This window comes from Argopecten irradians, chromosome 2 (genome assembly GCF_041381155.1).
Source record: "Argopecten irradians isolate NY chromosome 2, Ai_NY, whole genome shotgun sequence".
NCBI classification, from domain to species: domain Eukaryota; kingdom Metazoa; phylum Mollusca; class Bivalvia; order Pectinida; family Pectinidae; genus Argopecten; species Argopecten irradians.
Window position 1 is genome coordinate 35,978,116 of NC_091135.1, and position 25,365 is coordinate 36,003,480.

At 33.4% G+C, this 25,365-nt stretch overlaps 3 protein-coding genes across 3 annotated transcripts in view; all 3 read left to right on the forward strand.

Annotated features, from left to right (window-relative positions):
* Positions 1–2,090, forward strand: part of LOC138315319 (uncharacterized) — a 16,356-nt gene extending 14,266 nt beyond the window's left edge. Inside the window, exons 15-16 of the mRNA XM_069256237.1 lie at positions 321–440; positions 1,421–2,090. Of these exons, the coding sequence (XP_069112338.1) occupies positions 321–440; positions 1,421–1,534 (234 nt within the window). The 3' untranslated portion in view covers positions 1,535–2,090. The remainder of the gene's footprint in view (positions 1–320; positions 441–1,420) is intronic.
* Positions 2,091–4,300: 2,210 nt separating this feature from the next.
* LOC138315322 (solute carrier family 52, riboflavin transporter, member 3-B-like) lies at positions 4,301–9,272 on the forward strand. Its single transcript, XM_069256250.1, has 3 exons — positions 4,301–4,865; positions 5,528–6,662; positions 6,913–9,272. Exons 2-3 carry the CDS (start codon positions 5,556–5,558, stop codon positions 7,105–7,107), a joined length of 1,302 nt encoding a protein of 433 aa, XP_069112351.1. The 5' UTR covers positions 4,301–4,865; positions 5,528–5,555; the 3' UTR covers positions 7,108–9,272.
* Positions 9,273–10,093: 821 nt separating this feature from the next.
* LOC138315323 (cysteine-rich venom protein-like) lies at positions 10,094–25,207 on the forward strand. Its single transcript, XM_069256251.1, has 9 exons — positions 10,094–12,371; positions 12,705–12,835; positions 15,729–15,941; positions 16,297–16,385; positions 16,767–16,861; positions 17,278–17,307; positions 17,689–17,790; positions 19,091–19,222; positions 24,385–25,207. The coding sequence occupies exons 1-9, from the start codon at positions 12,338–12,340 to the stop codon at positions 24,408–24,410; spliced, it is 852 nt and encodes a 283-aa protein (XP_069112352.1). The 5' UTR covers positions 10,094–12,337; the 3' UTR covers positions 24,411–25,207.
* Positions 25,208–25,365: the final 158 nt, after the last annotated feature.

The window sequence follows — 25,365 nt, forward strand, 5'->3', positions numbered from 1 at the left end:
TAAAATAAAAAGCGAAAACTTTTAAATGATAAAGTAAATAACTAAGTTACTAAAGACATATACTGTTTTTATGCTCTTTTAATAGCCAACAATTATCATTCGTCTGGAGTGTAGCACTTTTAAAATAATTTTACTTGAATTATAATTTTAAAAAACCCAACAATAACATAATTGGGTTGTAGATTCTTGTATAATACACTCAAATATATATTTTTTGACAAATGTTGATAATGAATCCTAGGAAGTCTACAACCTAGTTACGCAAAATCAAATTAACTGATCATATAGTGTAATTCGCTCAAATTAATGTATACGAGTAGGTACTTTCCACTGGGGCAATGCTTGACCTGATGACAGAAGCTGGCTTTGTCAATGTGTCGGCTTTGGATAAAACGGATGACATCTTGAGGGCACTAGAAAGGGAGCTAACTGATGTTAAGGTAATTTATGAATTTGTTTTTAAATGTCATCAACAAACCATATTGTTTATTTGTATATCTTATATCGAGATTAGACCAACGGAAGGTTTGGTTTAAAGATGCTCCACCGCCGACACAGCATAAATGATATTCATCATTTGAACAATAATTAGTGTTTAATCGTGTATATATATATGTCTAATAAACACAAAAAATAATATGAAATAATTTATTTTGCCTTTGGGTCATGCGCAATTATTACTTTATTAAATATAGGATATAGTGCCATTGAATTTTTTCGGGATACAATTAATTATTTTTTATATTTTTAACTTGAAGTAAAATTAGAAGCTCAAACATTTTTATGGCGGTAATGGTGTAAAGTAAGTAACTTTGAATTTTTTCGGGATACAATTAATTATTTTTTATATTTTTAACTTGAAGTAAAATTAGAAGCTCAAACATTTTTATGGCGGTAATGGTGTAAAGTAAGTAACTTTTGAAACTGAAGAAAAATATTAAATCGTCTGTTGCTGTTTTTGATAGTGAAAAAATATCATTTGTCAGCCGTTGAGCACCTTTAAATATTCATATACATACACATTTATTCCGGAAATGACATTGCTATGTGCGAGTATCATTAAAATGATAGTTTTGATTTTGACAGTTTCAGATTTGATATATTTTAAACATATCAGTGATTAATTATTAATGCAAAATCATTCAAAAAGATCATTTGATTCCAGCAAAACTGGACAAAATAGAAAATTGACCGTCCTCACAAGTGACTCCGACCTGACCTTAATCATAAGTCATATCTCGATGTCCTAACCCCCGGGTATCTGTAAATAAAACATAAGCTATAGTTCACCAGAGAGCCCAAATTGGCATTCGTCCATTACATTAATTAAGTTGGAATGATAATTTCACTGATATTGACACACAGATAGGAATATGACGTTGGAACTTATTTACTATATCACTTATCATTACTATTTCAGGAGCAATCTAAAGCGGAATGTTTAGATACACTTACCATAAGAAGACAGATATTGAACAAACTCAGGACAGGAAATTCATGGATGATGTTCTATGCCGAGAAACAAACAAAATGATCAAACATACCTACAATATAAATACATAAAAAGACGCATTGGTCATTGATATTACTATCGCCACATCATGCCGCATTTCCATTATTTTACACACCGGTATTCCTCATTCATTAAAGGTATTGACTTTATCCTAATCAATTCACAGCTATGACGTAAATCGCACATTTAAAAGCAGTCTTCTGATTATATGCGCATACATTAATTATTATATGTCGAATGAATTTAAACAATTAACAATAAGAATCAATAAAACGGAAAACGATCATGAATGACTTTTGTTTGATATACAATGTACTTATAAAGGACCGACTCTTTAGCATTAAAACCAAAGATGAATATACAGTACATAAACACTTTATTACTGGTAGCATTATATAGCAACCGCTTAAGTCCCGCATCAGTGTGAATGAAAGAACACACTTAGTACAAGTGTAGCACACTTAGTACAAGTGTACTTACAAGAACCAACCAACAAATGTAAAATTTGTATTTTAAAAGACGTAAATTTGTTAAAATAATTATTGAAAGGGATAGTAAATGAATATTTCAATAGTAAGTGAACTGCTTTCTTGTAGCTACAACGTATACTGATAGTACAATCTGCTTCATTTCATATCACATTACATATGTATGATATCTTGCATTTTCAATCAAACTTTTCGTTTATACATTTGTTTTATGATGGCGTCAATTTGTCCCGAAATTGAGACAGGATGGACACACCAAAAAGACAATTTTCAAATTCGGTTCTGATGGTGAGTGCATCGGGCCATTCGTAAGGCCATCTTTAGCCATCGTATGACCGCCGGGGAATTTTTTTCAGGCTTCGGCAGCAATTTCGTGAGTGACACCAAAACATTGCCCGAGCAACACGCATAGGTTCATTTTCGTGTTAAATTCGTGTGTTCATCTTGGCCTTCGTAAAGAAATCGTGAGGACATCTTAGCAGTTCGTGTGTTCTTCGTCTTTCCATCGCGTGGTAATCGGCGAGAATGGGCCCATTTTAATAACAAAGGCATTACTATGGAAACACCAAGTTATCCGACCGTCTTTAGAAGACAACACGACTACGTGAAGTCTTCGTAAGACCGTCATGAAGACATCGTATTGTAGTACGATGGCATCCCAATAGAACTACGGTGCTGACGAAAACAACGTGATTTTAATCGCTCACATAAAACACGGTATATAACTCATTTAATTCGAGTTTTTGAAGATATATATTTGATTTTAAAATCCTACTCTGATTCCAAATTACGAATTTTGTTCGAGTATAATCGTGTGGCTTTCCTAGGCATCGTAGTTTCAGCGGCTATCACGTCGGTGAAGACTTCGGTTAAGACCACGTTCGCGACGATTTTCGCCCGAAATTGAAAATTCCATCGGATATCAAAATCGGGACAGTATGACGCGGGCATTATGATTTAGTAACATCGAGGGTCATGCCTTTATGTTCTATCCATCGGCAACTATCAACAATTTTTATCTTATTTTTCAATGTATATTATACTCTGTTCAGATAAATAGAAGCAAAGTTATGCCCCCTCAACACTCCACATACGCACTGAGCACACATACACACACATGTACGCATATGTGTCACAAGTTTGATTATGTTGTCAATAGTCACTGATGATCAGCCGGTGAAACGTTGAAAATGGACCTCCGTTGAAAATTGACCTGTGGTCAGTTTTCAACGTTGAAAACGGACCCCGAATGCCGTTGAAAATTGAACATGCCGTTGAAAATTGACAGTGTCTAGGGTCAATTCTCAACGGCAGGTCTGTTGAAAAATGACCGTTGAAAAATGACCTTGACAAACTATCAACGGATGGTCTGTTGAAATATGGCCCTAGTACATTCACATATATAACTGTTGCACAAACATAATTCTCGAATTCTGTTATCGCCATTGTATTAGAATTACGTAATCTCCTCGATTTGAATTGAAATTTGGTTTGTTATCATCGTAACAAATACCTCATTTAAATATTTTAGGTGCTTGTATGTTTATTATGGAGAATACGGCACTATAAAACTTTAATTTTTTCTACAGTCATTTTGTTGTCCGTGTAGATAATGTTAATTTAATTGTTCTCAAACTGAGGAATTGCTATATAACACTGAGGTAACGTAGTAAATAAAAAGGAATTGTTGTTATCAACTGCATGCAAAGTTTGTACTGTGTGGTGTTCACTTCCGAGTACCAGTTGACAGTGTTACAAAACTATAATTATGGGATATTATTAATTTGTTTCTTAATGATTTTTTATAATAACATTTTCGACGATTTAACGTTTGTCAGATATTCAGTAATTGTTAATATTTATTTATTCCCTGCAATACAAGAATGCATGTATTATATATCTGCGTATGTATCAGTTATGTAGTGTTATGCGTATGGTTGTGTTGTGTTGTTGTGTGTTGTGTTGTGTATTTATGTGTGGTTGTGTCATGTTATTGTGTTGTGTGTCATTGATGTGTTGTTGTGTGCTGTGTGGCTGTGGTTTGTGATATGTTGTTGTGTGTTGTGTTGTTGTTCCGTGTTTGTGTAAAGTGTTGTTACATGATGTTTTTGTGATGTGTTGTTGTGTAATGTTGTGTGATGTTGTGTTGTTGTCGGTGTGTGATGTTGTTGTTGTTAGGTGGTGTTGTATTGTTGTGTGTGTGTGTGTGTGTGGTGTGTGTGATGTTGTGTTTAGTGTGATGCGTTGTTATGTTGCGTGATGTGTTATTTTGTGTGATGTTGTATTATTTTTTGTGTTTTGTTGTGTGTGTGTGATGAGTTGTTGTGTGGTGTTGTACTGTGTAGTGTTGTTGTGTTGTTGGTGTGTTGCTGTGCTGTGTCATGTTGTGTTGTTTCGTGGTGTTTTGGTGTCGTATTGTGTTGTTGTGTAAAAACGAGTTCTTATGGGGTCACTTTTCAACGGGGTCAATTTCCAACGGGTCGGTGTAAAAGGTGCGCCTGAAGTTCAGTTTTCAACGATTTTCGGGGTCATTTTTCAACGTTGAAAAATGACCCGAGGTCAGTTTTCAACGGAGGTCCATTTTCAACGTTACACCTGATCTCGTTGTGAATATCAAGCAACAAAATATTTCAGACTACTGCTTCCGTCAGAGGAAACTTGACGTAAATTTTATCGTGAAGTTTTTGTTTACATAGCGATAGGAGAATGATAGTTAGAACATACCTTAGATACTAAGCATTAACTAACATATACATGAACACACAAGTAACACATGCACTGGTAAGCGGATGTTATGAAATCATTTTCTTATAAGGAAAATGGAAGGGATTTCCACAAACAGCGGATATAAATGAGGCATTTTGGTAAGTTATGTAACGATGCCTATTACTAAGCTTTATAACTTAAAAACGTTATGTATATGTTAAGCTGATGATAGACTTCATATACCCAATTGAATAATCATGATATCTTGTTACCTCGAACAGACAAGGACAGGAATGTCAGCGAGATGTTCCGCGTTCGATTCAAAGAAGAGACAGTACTTTGTTACATATTTTTAAATAAACGCACATTATGTATACATGTATATCATCCTGTGTAACTGAATTATCATCATCAAACTAGTTATTATTTAGGTGATTTTCTACCAATTTTGGTTTTGATTGCGTGGGCTGCACCTCGAGTAAATTACAGACTCTTGTAGATCGACAGTTCCTCTCACATTTTTTTTTAATCGTTCACTTTCTAATCTGGCGTACACATGCTTACTGTACAATTACATTTTAGTTATGTGATTTTTCTCCCTTGTTCTAAGTAAAAAGGGTACACATTTATTTTCCTTTTCCTGAAAAGGATTTGTGATTCACATTTTCTTGTCAATTACAATATTAGTATTGCGTTTTATGCATTTAAGTTTTCTCCCTTCATATCTACATTTACCACTGTGAATAAAATCTTTTTTAGGTGTATCCATTGCGCTTTTTGAATCATAAAGTAACGCATTTCTCCCATTCTTTATTTACAGTGTATTGTGCAAAGCAAACCTCTACAAAATGGACAGACGAGTCGGATGTGGAAAGGGTGAAATCAATTTGCTCGTATATTTCATTGTAATTTTATTTGGAATTGGGTCATGGGTGGCAGTGAATGGTTTGTGGGTAGAACTGCCCATCATGGTCCCATTTTTACCCGAAGGATGGAAGCTACCCTCGTATCTGACAATCATAATCCAGCTAGCGAACATCGGTCCATTAATTGTGACCATGTTATATATGTGCTACAGGAACAAGCTCAATGATAAATTAATTATCTATGTAATTCTGGCAATAGGTGCTATGTCTTGTATGCTATTAGCGTTTTTCTGGAAGAAGACATCCACTGTGTTTGGCGATGACCATAGTGTTGGGCTGTTCATCCTCGATTTCTTCCTCTCCTTAGTGGACTGCACATCGTCTGTCGTGTTTCTTCCTTTCATGGCATTGTTCCATGTCAAATATATGACTGCTTTGTATATTGGGGAAGGTCTCAGCGGACTTTTACCAAGTCTAGTTGCTCTTGGACAAGGTGTGGGCAAAATGACTTGCCAAAATGTTACCAATGTAAACCAAACAGCAAACATATCATATTATCACATTAAACCTATTTATCAAGACCCTTCTTTCCCCGTTGAATACTTTTGTTTCTTTCTTTTTGGTATGATGCTTATATGTGCTTTGGCATTCACGCTACTCAACTACCTGCCTTATTGTAAAAAGGAGCATATTTTACGAACAACAGACCCCGGGAATGAAATGTATGAACTTAAAAACAAAGAAAAATCCTCAATAAAGAAACAGACTATGAAAATCAGGCCTGCAACGATCGCTCTGTACCTGTCCCTTATTGCAGTAATTAACAGCCTCACAAACGGTTTGCTATCTGGTATCCAGTCTTACTCTTGTTTACCATATGGAAACGACGCCTACCACCTCACCGTCACGCTCTCAAAGATTGCTAACCCAGTCGTCTGCTTCTTTGCGTTTCTCCTTCCAGTCTCATCTGCAGCTGTCATCACAGTCTGTGTTACTTTAGGAACAGCAATTTCAGCCTACATCATCCTGATGGCGAGCCAAAGCCCGACGCCATGGCTCTATGATGAACCGGCCGGTCCGCCATTGATGGTAGGTGCTGAAATAAATGTTTTTGAGAAGTTTCAAAATACATAAAATATGACATTGACGAAGTCATTATATATAAATAATGTGGAGTATGTTATGACCCAGAATTATCACTTTATCAAATAAATTGATATATTTCGGTATAACACTGTAGCATACAGTCGATATGGTTAATTTAGCTGGCAGCAAATAATGACGACACAAAAATTACACTAGTTTGTAAATACGAATTATGTTTTTCTGTTTCATACAGATATCATCCTGGGTAATAATGGGATCGTTGATGACCTTCTCCAAAGTGTCTATAGCATCTGTACTGAGGGAGGAAGGAAAGACGGCCTTACTGTGGTGTGGTGTTGTTACTCAGTTAGGCTCTCTTATTGGTGCCATTCTAAGTTATGTTTTAGTCAACGTGCTGCGCCTATTCGAAAGCGCGCCTGTGTGTTGAAAATTAACAATGCGTATTGTTCTATCAATGTGTTTACAGTGTACGTTAAGAAAACGGTTACATTTAGATTGTATTTCTGATCGTTGTAACGTTGGAAAACCATAAATAGAAAAGATGCATCAGATTATAATTTGCATTCATAGCTGTAATATTGTTTTCAGAATGACAGCCTGATTAACCGGTTCGAGAGTGCAACTGTCTGTTAAAGCAATGTGTATTATTTCATAAATGTGTTTGCGAAAATATTAATCAAACCATGATTTGTAACGATAACGATGATCGGTCAATAGTTTGACTGTTTACCTGCGAACGATACCATATCATTATGTACTCTATGGACAGTTCGTTGCCTCCGACATTTTGAAATATTCACAGTCATAGACATACTAACTGAAATTTATGAAAATCAATTAAAAAGTCATTTTACCGGTTAAACATCAACGAAAATATGTGACGATAGGTGGACTTCCGATTGCGATGATCATTAGGTCAAGCACGATTTTTTTAAAATACGTTCCTCATATTTATACAGTCTCAAACGACATCGGTCCGTGGTTTCATTAAAAAAATTATTTTATGTGTAACATAGACGATCTTACATGAGTGGCTTTGTGATATGAAATTTATGAAACGAGTTCAATAATTTGATATACCACGAGCCTTTAGTTATTGAATATTGAATTTATTCCAAACGAGTGAGTTATTTTCAAAAAGTTACAAAAGACACGAGATTTAGCGAGTGTCTTTTGTTGATTTAAAACAAATAATTTTAGATTATGGAATTTCCCGCCAAATAATCATCAAGTCATTACCATCGAGATAAAGTTCGTTTCATACACGTTAAACCTACGAAACCCATCAGCGATATTCTTGTCCGTCAAGATATATTATTAGTCCTTATGGTCAATTTAACATGTATGAAAACGTCACGTATTTTAACACAACGACCACGACGCATACGCTTTCCAACAGCAGTTGTGGACGTCAAGTGGCGATGACAACATAGAATGACGTCATTTGATTATTGATGACGTGAGACTGAGAAATAAGAAGTTCGGTCAAAGTTCACCATGTTAGCCAATCAGAATGCGTACCACGTGTGGTATAAACAAATTGTTAATCAACAGCTGCAGTGTTTATTTAATGTCCTGAGAGTTGAATAACAGCGCCTATTGAGGTAGAAATCAAATTCTTTAACGAGTTTGATAAGTTCCATATCACATAGTCACGAGTGTTGGATTCTATTTATCACATAACTTTTATTGATAGAAATTTAAGTTAAACTTTTAAATTTCGTCTCAATATAAAACAGATGAAATCCAGCTCGGATGTGACGTTTCCGTCTACTGAAAAAAATCATGCGACGTCATATATAGCTTATGACGTCATAAAAATATTATTACACATGTGTCTTAGGATATTAATGACATGGCTGGACGGGTCAGTTATGTTATAAACTCTATTTTAAAGACTAGAAGATTTTACATAGATTGTCATATTTCGTTTATCGTTAACTGTTAACAGTTAATTAATGTTTGTGGAACTATGATACATATTGGTGGAAAATCAACAACCAACATGTCGAATCCCTTTGTAGACAGAGGAGTATGAACTAATTAAGTTGATCATTTTGTAAGTAATCATTTTGTCAACTCACTACGTGTTATTATGGCATGGCGTTTTTTTCGTTTCAATCAATAAGTAGGCTTAAGGTTGCCCAACATATTGATTAGAATGAAACTTGGTCCAACTTTTGAATCAAGTAGTTAATATCAAGAATGATTACTATGTATAAAACAAACAATAATGGACACCATTTATGATTTCATTTATTACCTCCGTGCTACGCTACTAAGGCCCAGAATAAAAATAATAGGCTGAAGAGAGGTATCGGTGAAATCAATATAAGTATTTATCAATGTTTACTTCAATTAACTATTACAGTAACATGTGACCTCTGTATAAAAAGAACCAATCGGTGAGATATTCTATTTGTTGTTAACGTATCAATGCGTTGCCAGTCAAGCGTAACGTTGGTTATTCGACATTTACCTTTATCTATACAGCATTGAGCTATGTTATAAAATTAACCTCTCAATATGTCGCAAAATCGCATAATAAGCAATATTTATTTTGCCATTAAATGGTTTGTGACACAAAAGTAATGATTTGTCTATAGTTTGTTTTTCTGATATCAAATCTGGCTGAAAATGTACATGTATTACGACCCAGGGATTGTGTGTACTCACAATAAGATTTGAGGCAAAGCATAGACCCATCCAGGCAGCTGTCCATATAGCTGCTACTACGCAAATGGTTCACTGATGCAGACTTATGCTAGAACTACACTAAGAATGTCGCATGAAATTTTAATTACATTAGTGTTGATTAAAACGGTATTTGTAGTAATAGAAAAGAGAAGATAAGTATTACCCTGGTAAAATAGGACTGTATAAGAAACACACTCAAATAATTATCCACTAGTGAACTCAGTAAAAGTTGATGCTGTGACTGTCCCCTTTTTATCTACAACGCATTTCATATTTATTCATTTACGACCACTCGGTGATAAGCAAATTAGTTTGCATGAAGATACCTTAGGGTCAGCTACAGATTGTATGTTATTCAGAACATCAATTTTTGTTTCTGTGCTCATGGTTATTTCAGAGGTCAAAGGTTACATGTATATGGTAAAAATTATTATTGTCAATGTTAAAATCCTAACTGATTAAATATTATAATAGAAATGATATCTTTGCATGTTGTGGCTGCAAATCGTGGTTTTGTTAAGTTCAGTTCAGAAGAAACGAAGTAGGTCACAATGACCTAGTAAAACATTTGTTCTAATTTAGCGTTAAAACTTTTAAATCCATTTTGCTGAAAATTTAGATTTTTCAACGATTTCATAGCTTGAGATTGATGTTTATAAGTGCTGCATGTGAATCTTGATAAGACCTACGCTAATATGACTACTTCCTAGGATCACATTGACAAGCCACATAAATAAATTAAGTCATCTATTGACTAAGCATCATCTGGTTTCCAACGTTTAAAGTAGGTTTTTTAATTATCTAAACTTGTTTTATGAACTTATATCAATTAACATCTCCACTGAAGGTAGGATGTTATAAAATTGTGCCTGCTGCTCCACTGCATGATCGTAAAGGCGACTTAATTTGGAATATTAATTTTATGGCTAACTAAATCACAATACTTTAATTTTTCACTATTTTAAAGCTGTAGAATAATGTATCGCACTTTATTTGTATTTTGACACGATATACTTTCGATGATTGTATCCTAGGGTCACATGAGCTGGCTGACTGGGATAAATAAGGTCTCATTCTGTCAATGTTTGAAAGCAAGTGTACTAGCTATTTAAGTTTGTTATATGAGAGAATCTTAAGCAACACTTACATTGCAAGTAGGATGTTGGATTGTGGATGCTGTCCCAGTACGTAAAAGGAGACTAAATCTGGGATCCTAGTTCTAATGGCTACCTTGATCATAGAGGTTTCTTTCTCATGAAAACTTTCCTGTCACTGTCACCGCAAACCAGGAAATACTCTCTCACAGTGAAGACAAGATGCTAAATACATGATATTGTTTGCCACGAAATAAATGTTCCATAATGGGCCACTAGGCCACACATTTTAACATCCCTCACTCACACACATTAACCATGGAGTACAAAAGATAAAATTAAAATTTGCATATAGTCATTTTTGGCTTCAAATAACGTAAAAAAACAAAAGCGAATGTTTGGACAAAGTCTTATTTGAAGCAAAATTGTATACATATATACATGCATTGGCCTTCATCTAAAATAGGAAATTATAAAACACATTCTAGAAATATACTAAAGATCTGAGAAATAAAAAAGATGATGGTTATTGATATGTTTATTAAAGAGTAACATTTGAAGCTCTTTAATCTGATGACAACAACATCTTTATATAACCCCATTCTTCATCCATATAGGCTAATTTTGAACAAAGAAATAATCAAAATTCAGAAAAGTAGAAAAGTATATTATGATTTAAAATCATTTTTACGTCTTGAATATTAATCAAATCATGGCTGACAACTGATATGTCAATATCTCTTTAGGAAAATTTCTTCTTAATTCAATATTTTAAATTAAAAAAGGTTAAAGTTGTATGTGCCGTAAATGCTCACGAATCAGAAACTGTCAATATGTCTATGTTTTAATTTTACATGTACACAAAAAAAGCTCAAAATAAATTTTGGCAGGACTGTCAAAAACCATTATATTTATTATTATAGGTCTACAGTGTGGAGAAAGGAGTATATATGGCCAACTTATGGAAGCCAGCTGTGGTGGTCATTTTTACATTGTTATTGGTAATTGCAAAGTCACCTCTGCTGGTATGTTTTTATCTCAACTTGCATAAGGCATGAAAACAAAAACTTTGCATTAATTATGCCACGGTTGATTAGGCATCATACATGTTTGTCTGTACAATTGAATATTTTTACCGCCTAGTTCATCAAATCGTATGGTTTTCAATAAATAATCGAAGAAAAATAACATGTCAACATTTTCGGCCAGTTATAGCATATATGCATGTAACTTCTAAGCTCTATGTAACACAAAATTACCGGTTAGGAAAATATTCCCATCTTTCTTGTTTTCTTCATACAATGTATTTTCTATTGCGAAAATATCCATCTGCTACACTTTCCATGCCTTCATGGAATTATTTTTAGACTACTTTACAAACATGAAATAAATTTTAATTTACGATTCCGTTGACAAAATTTTAAAAGGTTGATTGCTGCCTCGCTTTTGTTAGATAAGAGAATTGATTGTTTTATCTTAGTTTTATAATTGATAGATAACACGTATAGAGAACAGAAACAACTTAATTGATGGTAAATAAAAGACCAATGAATTCTACTAAATGGTCGCCCAATAATCGAACTCTGGTACAATCTAATGAATCGGGTCTTTTGAATCGCCATTTCTTTCCCAGCTTTTGTCCCATTGACCATTTACAGAGCATACAATTGAATGTTCCTTTGGACTGATTTCCGACCACGAATAGAATACAAAGGAATAGAACAGATTTTTGGCCTTTTAATCAACCCGTTGCTAGTACAAATGTACGATACTTTTTCCCTGAGTGAATGCTCAATCGATACTTGTAGGCTATATATATAAGCCTGTAGGTATTGTCAAGGTTCTGTAATAACTTAGACGGTCACCATGAAGGTCCACCTATTAGCCGGAATTATAATATGTAAGTATATATAGCACATATTCAATATCATAACTTTGTGTTTGATATATGTAATCGATCGTAAGTATTTATAACAATTTTACAAAGAAGTTAATATTAGGTGAATAATACGTGACACTGGTATCTGTAAACAAAGTCACATACGAAAAATGGACATTGCTCCTTGAAAACAATATTGCAAAGATCTTAAGAATGTTTATCACAAATGAAAACCATAATAGAAGAAATAATGATACTGTGTACTCTTTAGATAAAATGATTGCACCAGAACATAGGTGCACTATTGTTTTTTCTCCTTTATTTAATTTACATATTCAATATATTTAAATTCAGTACTTGAGAGTGGACTTGGATCCAGGCTACGAAGAATTGATATCACACGAATTCTCAGACAGCACAACAGATTACGACAAAGCTTAGCAAATGGAGTATATAATGCACCAGTGGCAAACATGAATAAAATGGTAAGTACTCTATCAAGTACTATTTTATTATGGAGTATAAATATGATGTTTTAAGTTTAAGGGGGAATGCAGAAAATAAAAAGAAACGTAAACAGGTTGACATGGGACGCAGGAAAGTAAATAAATAGCATGGATTTTAAGCAGCACTAGAAAAAAGTTAGTGTAGTGACATGTGCTTTATATGCTTTTTGTGATCAGGATATATTATTTGTAAATAGGAGAAAACAACCTTTAACTGATAAGATCAGAAGGAACGATCTCCTTAAATTAAATAGGATATTACTTATAGTCGAAATCGGTGTACAAAACGACTCTCTTAATAGAATATTGCAAAAATATGACAACAGTAGAAAAACACCAGATGTCTCTGAAGTCAATCATTATTTACGTATTTGTTTGGATTGTCAGCATAATGCAAATTGATATGTTAAGGAATACCTGAAATTCTAACTTAGGTTATGTTATTTATATGACTAAAATGTGCTTCTTACCGGAAGGGTTAACGATTGACCGGAACTGCTTCGGCCGAGTCAAATGCCCGACTCGAAATTTAGTGTTCCGTTAAACAGTGTGCTTAATGAAGAATGTTTATTCAATATGGTATTATTTCAGTTTCATAAATCAACCTCGCGATATGGTTCTTATTTTACGGTGTAATCAACGATGTATCTTTTGTTTGTAACGACTGGACTTTATTTCGTTGACATTTCATCGATTTCGTTCTGTTGAATGCTCCTTCTACTTGGGATGTAAAATTTTAAAATAATTCAGTATATGTATTAGATATTGAATGCTTATTTACGGATCGTTAATTGATCAACTTAAACTAAAGTACGAACATTCAAATGCAGCTAGTTATTCTCATTAGCTCTAAATAATGAAAATAGTCTAAATACAAATAAGTGTGAACAGGACATCATATACGCAAATAGATATTATATGTACACAGCATAAAACTGGAGTGTATTGTCAAAATGCTTTTTGGAAGTGTAGTATGTATTGCACGACCAACCAGGACGGCTGACTTAAACGAAATACATAACTTAATTCTAAGTACGAATGCAAAAAATCTAAACAAATGATCAAGGGGGAAACAGGGAAAATGAAACAAGGTGACAATGAACTAAATACATACATTGTACCTACCATCTACCAATTATTCATCGACTTCTTTTATGTAACCAAATATTGAGTTAATACATGTACCTAAACCGATGCGTACTCGGAAGCTCTATCAAAAGTTAAACACGTGCTACTAATTAAGTGAAGAACTGTAATATCATTGGACGAGAATATACTTGCTATTTGTAAAACCTGTGATATTGAAGTTCTTCACTAATTTTATTGCTATTGGAATGCTTACAATGGATAGAAAATTGACCGGGCAAATATTTGAGTATATGTTAATCATTTTAAGACGAACCCTCACGAGTTAGCATCCATCTACGTGTATGATTACGTCTAAACCAAGAACTGAAAATGACTTCTAAGTGTACATGTACTAAAAATTCTTAAATATGTCCTTGATTTTGCTTTTAAAAAAATGATGATTAAATGTTTGTTGTTTTTATTAAACAGAAAGTCTTCCATCCATTTTTCAATGTGATGATGTATCTACCAGTATTTCGAACACCTATTTCATATCTCTTCTAAATCAGTTCAAAATAATTTCTTGAAAACTATATAACGCTTAATACAACTGTAAAACCTATACAATGAATGATCGATCGATAAACATGTGTCTAATTATATCAACAATGACCTTTATTTGGTACTTTATAACATGAATTATTCGTGGGTATTTTATCTCGTGATCTGAGCTTTCAATTTATTCATTGGATATAAATATTCGTGATTTATCCAATGGAACAACTATATAGTAATTATGATACATACAGTATCATTCGTTGTTTTTATATTTGTGTTCCATAGCAACTGGAAAACAACCAACATTTCATGTTATACAGTATATATATGCGCCTTTCACACTAATAATACAGTATATACTGCGTCGACGTTCACCTTTATAAAACAGTATTTACTGCGTCGACCTTAACATTAAATATACAGTATCTACTTCGTCGACCTTCACGCTAATTATACAGTATATACGGTATCTACTTCGTCGACCTTCACGCTAATTATTATACAGTATCTACTGCGTCGACCTTCACGATAATTATACAGTATCTACTGCGTCGACCTTCAAGCTAATTATACAGTATCTACTGCGTCGACTTTCAAATATACTGCGTCGACCTTCACGCTAATTATACAGTATGTACTGCGTCTACGTATACCTTCACGCTAATTATACAGTATATACTGCGTCGACCTAAATTACGTTTAATATACAGTATCTACTTCGTCGACCTTCACGCTAATTATACAGTATCTACTGCGTCTACGTTCACGCTAATTATACAATATCTACTTCGTCGACCATCACGCTAATTATACAGTATCTACTGCGTCGACCTTCACGCTAATTATACAGTATCTACTGCGTCGACCTTCAAGCTAATTATACAGTATCTACTGCGTCGACCTTCAAATATACTGCGTCGACCTAATTATACAGTAATTACACACACATTTAATTAGATCATCTCTTCCAAGTGGATTTTAAACGTGACATTGCAAGGTGAAACACTTATATTTAAGACACATGCAATACGTTCAGGTTACTATATAAATTGACGATTTTCCTGCTGCTATTTAAACCGCTCGGGTATCGGACGTGCATTTGTAATTTTGTTTCGTATATGTTACGATATTTGATACGATATTATTGAGCAAAAACGGTTACAAACCGTTTAGCGATCGGTCAATTGATACAACATCCCATTGAGCCTTCGATCAAATACTTAAATTGTAGCATGTATTGTTTCAGACGTGGAGTACATTCCTCCAAGACCAGATGAACGATGTATTGAGCTGTGATTTGTTAAACACCCGTGACGGCTCCGACACCGAGCTCAACATTGGCGAGCTCCACGGCAGACATTTTACAAGTGTTATTCAAAGATGGTTTCACGGAGTTGTATTCTTCCATTCCGACTTCCAGATGTGTACCATACCAGGCAGGTGTTCACACTTCTTAAAGGTAAGTCCCATCACTAGTATTGTGTAAACGATCGTATGACTTGCAAGCTATAAAGCAATGCAATGAATTAGTTGTGATTTACTTGAATTTTTTTCATGCTTCTTCTATAAATCGTCGAAATGACCCATTAATTACTTCGTTGGATAATGTTATTCATGATTGTACTAATATTTAATGTGAGGATGCTTCTTCTTTTAACGGTTAAGCATAAGACTTTACGTTTGGTATCAAAATGGTGGAAGAGCGTAAATGAGCGTTACTACTTTTTTCAATTTTAAATTATTATTCCTTACATATCCTACACCTGCTCCTTAGATCCTATTATTTTATAATATCTGTGTTGTTCTATATATAGATGGCTAAAGCTGACAATGACAGAGTCGGATGTTCACTAAAACGATGTTCTTCCAACAGAAATATATTCGGCTGTCTATACCAGGCTAGGTAATGCCATATTTTTCCATATCAATTGATGGCACATTCCGTTTATAAATATGCACGATCATCCTACCTTTATTGAACTTAACTAAGACTGATGATATCACAACCACTCAAAATCATTAAAAAGGTATCAACTTTAAATTTGTCAAGTGGAAATGGATGAAGTGATCATCCGACACGCACATAGGCTATTTTAGACAAGCATAATTACGTGTTTTATTAACACAACTAATGAAATAAATTAATTAGCAATATATTGATATTTAGGTTGTAGAACATTCGTTTAAGCTGTCAAAATCAGCAAATAAGTAAAACTGAAATACTACAACTGCAAACTATTTATTTAAATAATGATTTGACTAATTGATTATCCTCTGTTGATAGTAAGGAATCCTTTTCGCCGTTCCCACTCTACAAACCGGGACAGCCATGTACCAAATGTCAAGGAAATTCGTCCTTCTGTGAAAATGGATTATGTGGTAAGTTAGTTTGTTACATGATTCTACCCTTCGATAAACTCTTTTGCTTTACTTTGTTAATATGTAATATGCTTCCTCAGTGCACGTTTCAAACATAAATAAATTGGCGAAAACAGTGTTGTCGGAGTTCAGTTTGTTTTTTCATTAAATTACTGTTGCTTCATTTTTAAAATCTTCATATTCTATGCACTTGTATCGTATATATAACTTGATAAATCAATCGAAGAAACTTTTACAAAAGCAAAGGACACGGAGTTCATTTACAGACAACTAATCTAAGTTGTCTATAATCTTGTATTAACATTATTTTAACAGTAAGTAAAATGTTGTTAACAAGACTATTTAATACAACAAGCCCTACAGAAATTTCATTCGTTATATTTTGAATAAACTCTATTTTTTTTTCTTGTATACAGTTCCATGCGAAACCAATCCGAGCATGTGTGGTGAGTATATTAACTTTTCATTTTATTTTTATGCAAAATACATAGAGAACAAAACATCCCTTTTGTGGCAGGATTGGTTTGTTGTTCTTGTGAAATATATATAGATGTGTGCGCCATAAATGGACATGTTCCTTTTGTTATCAAAATTTTGCCCTTCAAGAACAGAAAATGAAGTATCGAAATTCGATAATGCTCCAACAATGCCCATGTAATATTTCTTATGTATCTGATTTCGCTACTTTTCAAATCTTTCTCGTTATCAAATAACTAGTTTGTTTAAGTTTCAAACTAATTAATATAACAATACAATATGAATGTTTGCGACTCTTTAATATTGTTTCCTATTTTCATTTGACATCAATATTTTCTTGTTATTTCCAGACTGTCGAAAAACTTGTCATAAACCGTTGATTGGGTCAGGTATACTTAATTCATCGACATGTCAATGCCAGTGCCATTACGGAATGGGACCGAATTGCGACGGTAACTCTAATTTTACATTTCATTTTTCATATTCTAACATGCAATACTGTTACAAATATTCACTTTCTGCTATCTCACTTCTTTCAAAACTAATAACTTGTTGTCGCATGTTCAATAATATTTTTTAATAATGTTGGTATTTAGGTATTAACTTTAACGATCATTTTATGTTGTGGATATATATAGCACAAATATATGATGATTGAATTACATTCAGAAATCTGTGTTATATTTCCATCCTTGTAATTCAAAATGATACAGATAATCTCTTCGAAATTCAAAATTAATATAGGTTCTTTTCTATGATGATATTACGCCGATTTATCAACCAGCTATGAGTGACATTTTATCCTGCAACTGTCCCACATACTGACCGATAACTACTGCCGGATAAACTTGTGCTTTATCCGTCAATACGATCACGTGAATTTGTTCCATATCTAACGGAACTTTTTTTAACTTGACCCAGAACTTGAACCTTCCTGTGATTTTTTAAACGGGTATATATTGTTTTTTGAGTATTTTCATATTGTTTTAGTGATATATCACACTGAATAGAATTACGGTTACTGATTGTGAATACGCTTGTTTATTTCCCACGGCAGTAAAAAGGAGTACACTCTCATTCGGTTTACCGAATGAATATTTACCTCCGCATCAAAGAAGCGTCACGCTTCGAGCGAAATCAAATAAATAACTGTCAATTTGCTTTCGTTTTGAATGCCATAATGGTTGCAGGATAAACAGAATACACGATTAGTATCTTACAATACAAGTTTTATTTTGGTGCTCGATACGGAAAGCCGAGATGACTCGGCAAAGCCTCGTCATCTCGGCTTTCCTAAGTCTCGCACCAAAATAAAACTTTTATTGTAAGATACTAACCATGTATTCTCTATATAAACGAAATATCATGTTTCCCTTTACTACCAACTGGAAGTTAATTCATAAGCTTATGAAAATGCTCGTTTACATTCATTTATATGACAAAAATGTTGCAAATTATCCACATGCACGATATTGCGAATTACAAAATTCATTGTTCAGCATCATTCGTTGCAAAAGTGAACGGCTTATAAACTGTTTGTATGTACCTTGTTAATATATACAATATCATTATGGGACTCGTAAAATTAATTTAATGATTAAGGAAGTTTATCTCCATCCACAAATATTTCAGTTGGTTCATTTGACCTTATTGTGTCATGAACATTTTGTTAGCATCATTGACAAAATACTTTTTCAATCACTTTCATGATCTCATTGGAGTTAAGTTCCAGTGTTAATTTTTAATCAACAGAGGAATGTAAAAACCCAGAACAGTATGATGGTTGGGATATATGTGCCCTCATCACCCCTGAAGAATGCGCATCACCCGATCCGGACGAACGAAGAATGTTGGAAGAATTTTGTCCAGAACAATGTTCATGTCGTAAGTAAATATTAATAATGATAAATTGGCCTATATCCACATAGAATTGTTGTTATTGTCCGTAAATTGTTAAATGTTTAAATATCTTAGTGAAGATAATGGATTACATTACCAATCAGTATTAAAAAACCTTTTTTTAAAATACACTTTAAATGATGATGTTAAAATTGTATAGAAATATTGATCCCAATGATGTTGCATCATTCTTACAAACAAAAAAATATAGCATCAGATGGCATCATCCTTACATAAAAATCAATATTGCATCAGATGGCATCATCCTTACATACAAATCAATATTGCATCAGATGGCTTCATCCTTACACACAAATTAATATTGCATCATATAACATCATCCTTACAAACAAAACAATATAGCATCAGATGGCATCATCCTTACACACAAAACAATATAGCATCAGATGACATCATACTTACAAACAAATCAATATTGCATCAGATGGCATCATCCTTACAAACAAAACAATATAGCATCAGATGACATCATCCTTACACACAAAACAATATAGCATCAGATGGCATCATCCTTACAAACAAAACAATATAGCATCAGATGACATCATCCTTACACACAAAACAATATAGCATCAGATGACATCATCCTTACACACAAAACAATATTGCATCAGATGGCATCATCCTTACAAACAAAACAATATTGCATCAGATGACATCATCCTTACAAACAAAACGATATTGCATAAGATGGCATCATCATTACATACGAAACAATTTAGCATCAGATGGCGTCATTCTTGCAAACAAAACAATATAGAATCAGAGGGCATCATCATTACAAACAAAACATTATAGGTTCAGATGGCATCATCCTTACACACAAAATAATATAGCATCAGATGGCATCATCCTTACAAAAAACAATATTGCATCAGAGGGCATTATCCTTACGAACAAAACATTATTGCATCAGATGGCATAATCCTTACACACAAAACAATATTGCATCAGATGACATCATCCTTACAAACAAAACAATATAGCATCAGATGACATCATCCTTACAAACAAAACAATATAGCATCAGATGACATCATCCTTACAAACAAAACAATATAGCATCAGATGGCATCACCCTTTCACACAAAACAATAAAGCATCATAAGGCATCATCCTTACACACAAATCAATATTGCATCAGATGGCATCATCCTTACACACAAAACAATATAGCATCAGATGACATCATCCTTACAAACAAAACAATATAGCATCATAAGGCATCATCCTTACACACAAAACAATATAGCATCAGATGACATCATCCTTACACACAAAACAATAAGGATCAGATGACATCATCCTTACACACAAAACAATATAGCATCAGATGACATCATCCTTACACACAAAACAATATAGCATCAGATGATATCATCCTTACACACAAAACAATATAGCATCAGATGACATCATCCTTACAAACAAAACAAATATTGCATCAGATGGCATCATCCTTACACACAAATCAATATTGCATCAGATGGCATCATCCTTACATACAAAACAATATTGCATCAGATGGCATCATCCTTACACACAAAACAATATAGCATCAGATGGCATCATCCTTACAAACAAAACAATATAGCATCAGAGGACATCATCCTTACAAACAAAACAATATAGCATCAGATGGCATCATCCTTACACACAAAACAATATAGCATCAGATGACATCATCCTTACACACAAAACAATATTGCATCAGATGGCATCATCCTTACATACAAAACAATATTGTATTAAATGACATCATCCTTACAAACAAAACAATATATATAGCATCAGATGGCATTATCCTTACAAACAAAACAATATATATAGCATCAGATGGCATTATCCTTACAAACAAAACATTATGCATCAGATGGCATAATCCTTACACACAAAACAATATTGCATCAGATGACATCATCCTTACAAACAAAACAATATAGCATCATATTACATCATCCTTACAAACAAAACAATATTGCATCAGATGACATCATCCTTGCAAACTAAACAATATAGCATCAGATGACATCATCCTTACACACAAAACAATATTGCATCAGAGGGCATCATCCTTACAAACAAAACAATATTGCATCATATACCATCCTTACAAACAAACAATATAGCATCAGATGACATCATCCTTACACACAAAACAATATTGCATCAGAGGCATCATCCTTACACACAAAACATTATTGCATCATATTACATCATCCTTACAAACAAAACATTATTTCATCAGATGGCATAATCCTTACAAACAAAACAATATTGCATCAGATGACATCATCCTTACAAACAAAACAATATAGCATCAGATGGCATAATCCTTACACACAAAACAATATTGCATCAGATGGCATCATCCTTACACACAAAACAATATTGCATCAGATGACATCATCCTTACAAACAAAACAATATAGCATCAGATGGCATAATCCTTACACACAAAACAATATAGCATCAGATGACATCATCCTTACAAACAAAACAATATAGCATCAGATGGCATCATCCTTACACACAAAACAATATAGCATCAGATGGCATCATCCTTACACACAAAACAATATTGCATCAGATGACATCATCCTTAACAAACAAAACAATATAGCATCAGATGACATCATCCTTACACACAAAACAATATAGCATCAGATGACATCATCCTTACACACAAAACAATATAGCATCAGATGGCATCATCCTTACAAACAAAACAATATAGCATCAGAGGACATCATCCTTACAAACAAAACAATATAGCATCAGATGGCATCATCCTTACAAACAAAACAATATAGCATCGAGAGGCATCATCCTTACACACAAAACAATATAGCATCAGATGACATCATCCTTACACACAAAACAATATTGCATCAGATGACATCATCCTTACAAACTAAACAATATAGCATCAGATGACATCATCCTTACACACAAAACAATATAGCATCAGATGCATCATCCTTACACACAAAACAATATAGCATCAGATGGCATCATCCTTACACACAAAACAATATAGCATCAGATGGCATCATCCTTACACACAAAACAATATAGCATCAGATGGCATCAATCCTTACATATTACAAAACAAAAAATATAGCATCAGATGCATCATCCTTACAAACAAAACAATATAGCATCAGATGATCATCCTTACACACAAAAATATAGCATCAGAGGCATCATCCTTACAAACAAAACATATAGCATCAGATGACATCATCCTTACAAACAAAACAATATAGCATCAGATGGCATCATCCTTACACACAAAACAATATAGCATCAGATGCATCATCCTTACACACAAAACATATATAGCATCAGATGACATCATCCTTACACACAAAACAATATTGCATCAGATGATATCATCCTTACACACAAAACAATTAATTAAAACATCATCTATACCTTAAACACAAATCATATATAGCATCAGATGACATCATCCATACAACACAAAACAATATAGCATCAGAGAATCATCCTTACAAAACAAAACATGAATATATTACAAAATATAGCATCAGATGACATCATCCTTACAAACAAAACAATATAGCATCAGATGACTCATCCTTACAAACAAAACAATATAGCATCAGAGGCATCATCTTACAACAAAACAATATAGCATCAGATGGCATCATCCTTACAAACAAAACAATATAGCATCAGAGGGCATCATCCTTACAAACAAAACAATATAGCATCAGATGACATCATCCTTACACACAAAATAATATAGCATCAGATGGCATCATCCTTACACACAAAACAATATTGCATCAGAGGACATCATCCTTACAAACAAAACAATATAGGATCAGAGGACATCATCCTTACACACAAAACAATATAGCATCAGATGACATCATCCTTACAAACAAAACAATATAGCATCAGATGACATCATCCTTACAAACAAAACAATATAGCATCAGATGACATCATCCTTACAAACAAAACAATATAGCATCAGATGACATCATCCTTACAAACAAAACAATATAGCATCAGATGACATCATCCTTACAAACAAAACAATATAGCATCAGATGACATCATCCTTACAAACAAAACAATATAGCATCAGATGGCATCATCCTTACACACAAAACAATATAGCATCAGATGGCATCATCCTTACAAACAAAACAATATAGCATCAGATGACATCATCCTTACAAACAAAACAATATAGCATCAGATGACATCATCCTTACAAACAAAACAATATAGCATCAGATGGCATCATCCTTACAAACAAAACAATATAGCATCAGATGGCATCATCCTTACACACAAAACAATATAGCATCAGATGGCATCATCCTTACAAACAAAACAATATAGCATCAGATGACATCATCCTTACACACAAAACAATATAGCATCAGATGACATCATCCTTACACACAAAACAATATTGCATCAGATGGCATCATCCTTACAAACAAAACAATATAGCATCAGATGACATCATCCTTACAAACAAAACAATATAGCATCAGATGACATCATCCTTACAAACAAAACAATATAGCATCAGAGGGCATCATCCTTACAAACAAAACAATAATATAGCATCAGATGACATCATCCTTACAAACAAAACAATATAGCATCAGATGGCATCATCCTTACACACAAAACAATATAGCATCAGATGACATCATCCTTACACACAAAACAATATTGCATCAGATGACATATTTCATTTTTTCCTTTTATTTCACCCTTTTCTTTACCTTGAAAACCATTGATTGAGAATTATAGAAAACAACTGTATTTCTAATATGTACAATGACATTTTATTAAGTGTATATGTGTAAAGTCATATAATACGAATGTTGTTTGGTTGTCATTGACGACTCATCTCATACATACACATGTATTTAGTATATCAGTTTTGGTGATTATTTGTATTGTTTTATTTCTATGTTGATTACAACCTCAATGTAATTTTAACATGATATAATTCTTTCATTTTTAACCATTCACTAACTAGTATCAATATCAAATGAATAATGCTTTCTGTGATATTCACTCGCTGTATGTGTATTTGCAATACATATTGTGATTTATCTATATTACAGGAAGGCATCCTGCCATGCCAACCTAAACACTGGATAGGAAGTTAAAGATGCTTCACCGCTGACAAATGATATTTTTTCACTATCAAAAACACGAGCAGACGATTTAGTATTTTTTTCAGTTACAAAAGTTACTTACTTTACACCATTACCACCATTGAAAAGTTTGAGCTTCTTATTTTACTTCAAGTTAAAGTTACAAAAAATAATTAATTGCATCCCGAAAATCTTCCGTGCCATTATATCCTATATGGAATTAAGTACTGATTGCGCATGCACTAAGGGCAAAATAAATTATTTTATATTATTTTTTGTGTTAATTAGACATATATATACAAGATTAAACACAAATTATTGTTCAAGTGATTAATATCATTTATGCTCTGTCGGCGGTGGGGCATCTTTGATAGGAAGAATTATGTACCAGTGGAGATGATTTAACGGGGAGTTACAGTCAAAGTCCAACTATAGTGTGCTTTTGTAAGAAATGGCGACAATAAGGCTAAATGGCTGAGGACCAGGTATACTTCTGACGACAACGTTGAATACGGCAAATCTATTTTACTCTATAATTGTTATGTATTTAAGTCACTGAGACTTTTGATATGCATCAGAGGTTAGGCATAGCTGACCTTTACAACTAACGACATAACTTAATTGCCTAAAGCAAAATATTTCATATTTAAGGGACGAAGTGCTAATAGAATTTACCCCTATATTTTTTCGAGGGATTAGACAAACACATATTTTATCGACGTGAGTTCCATGACTCTAAACAACTCATTTTATTTTCTTTTTATATGTAAATAAAGTTACATAAATGTTATTTGTCAGTGTGTCTTCAATTTCAATGTAACGTAAATAAGTTATGGGACTTCTTTCCTGTAATGGATGTACTTTTCAACACAATATCAATACCGTATATTTCTGAAAACGATAGGGCAAAAGGTAATCCTTCAAAAATATTCCTCCCTCGTTAGAATA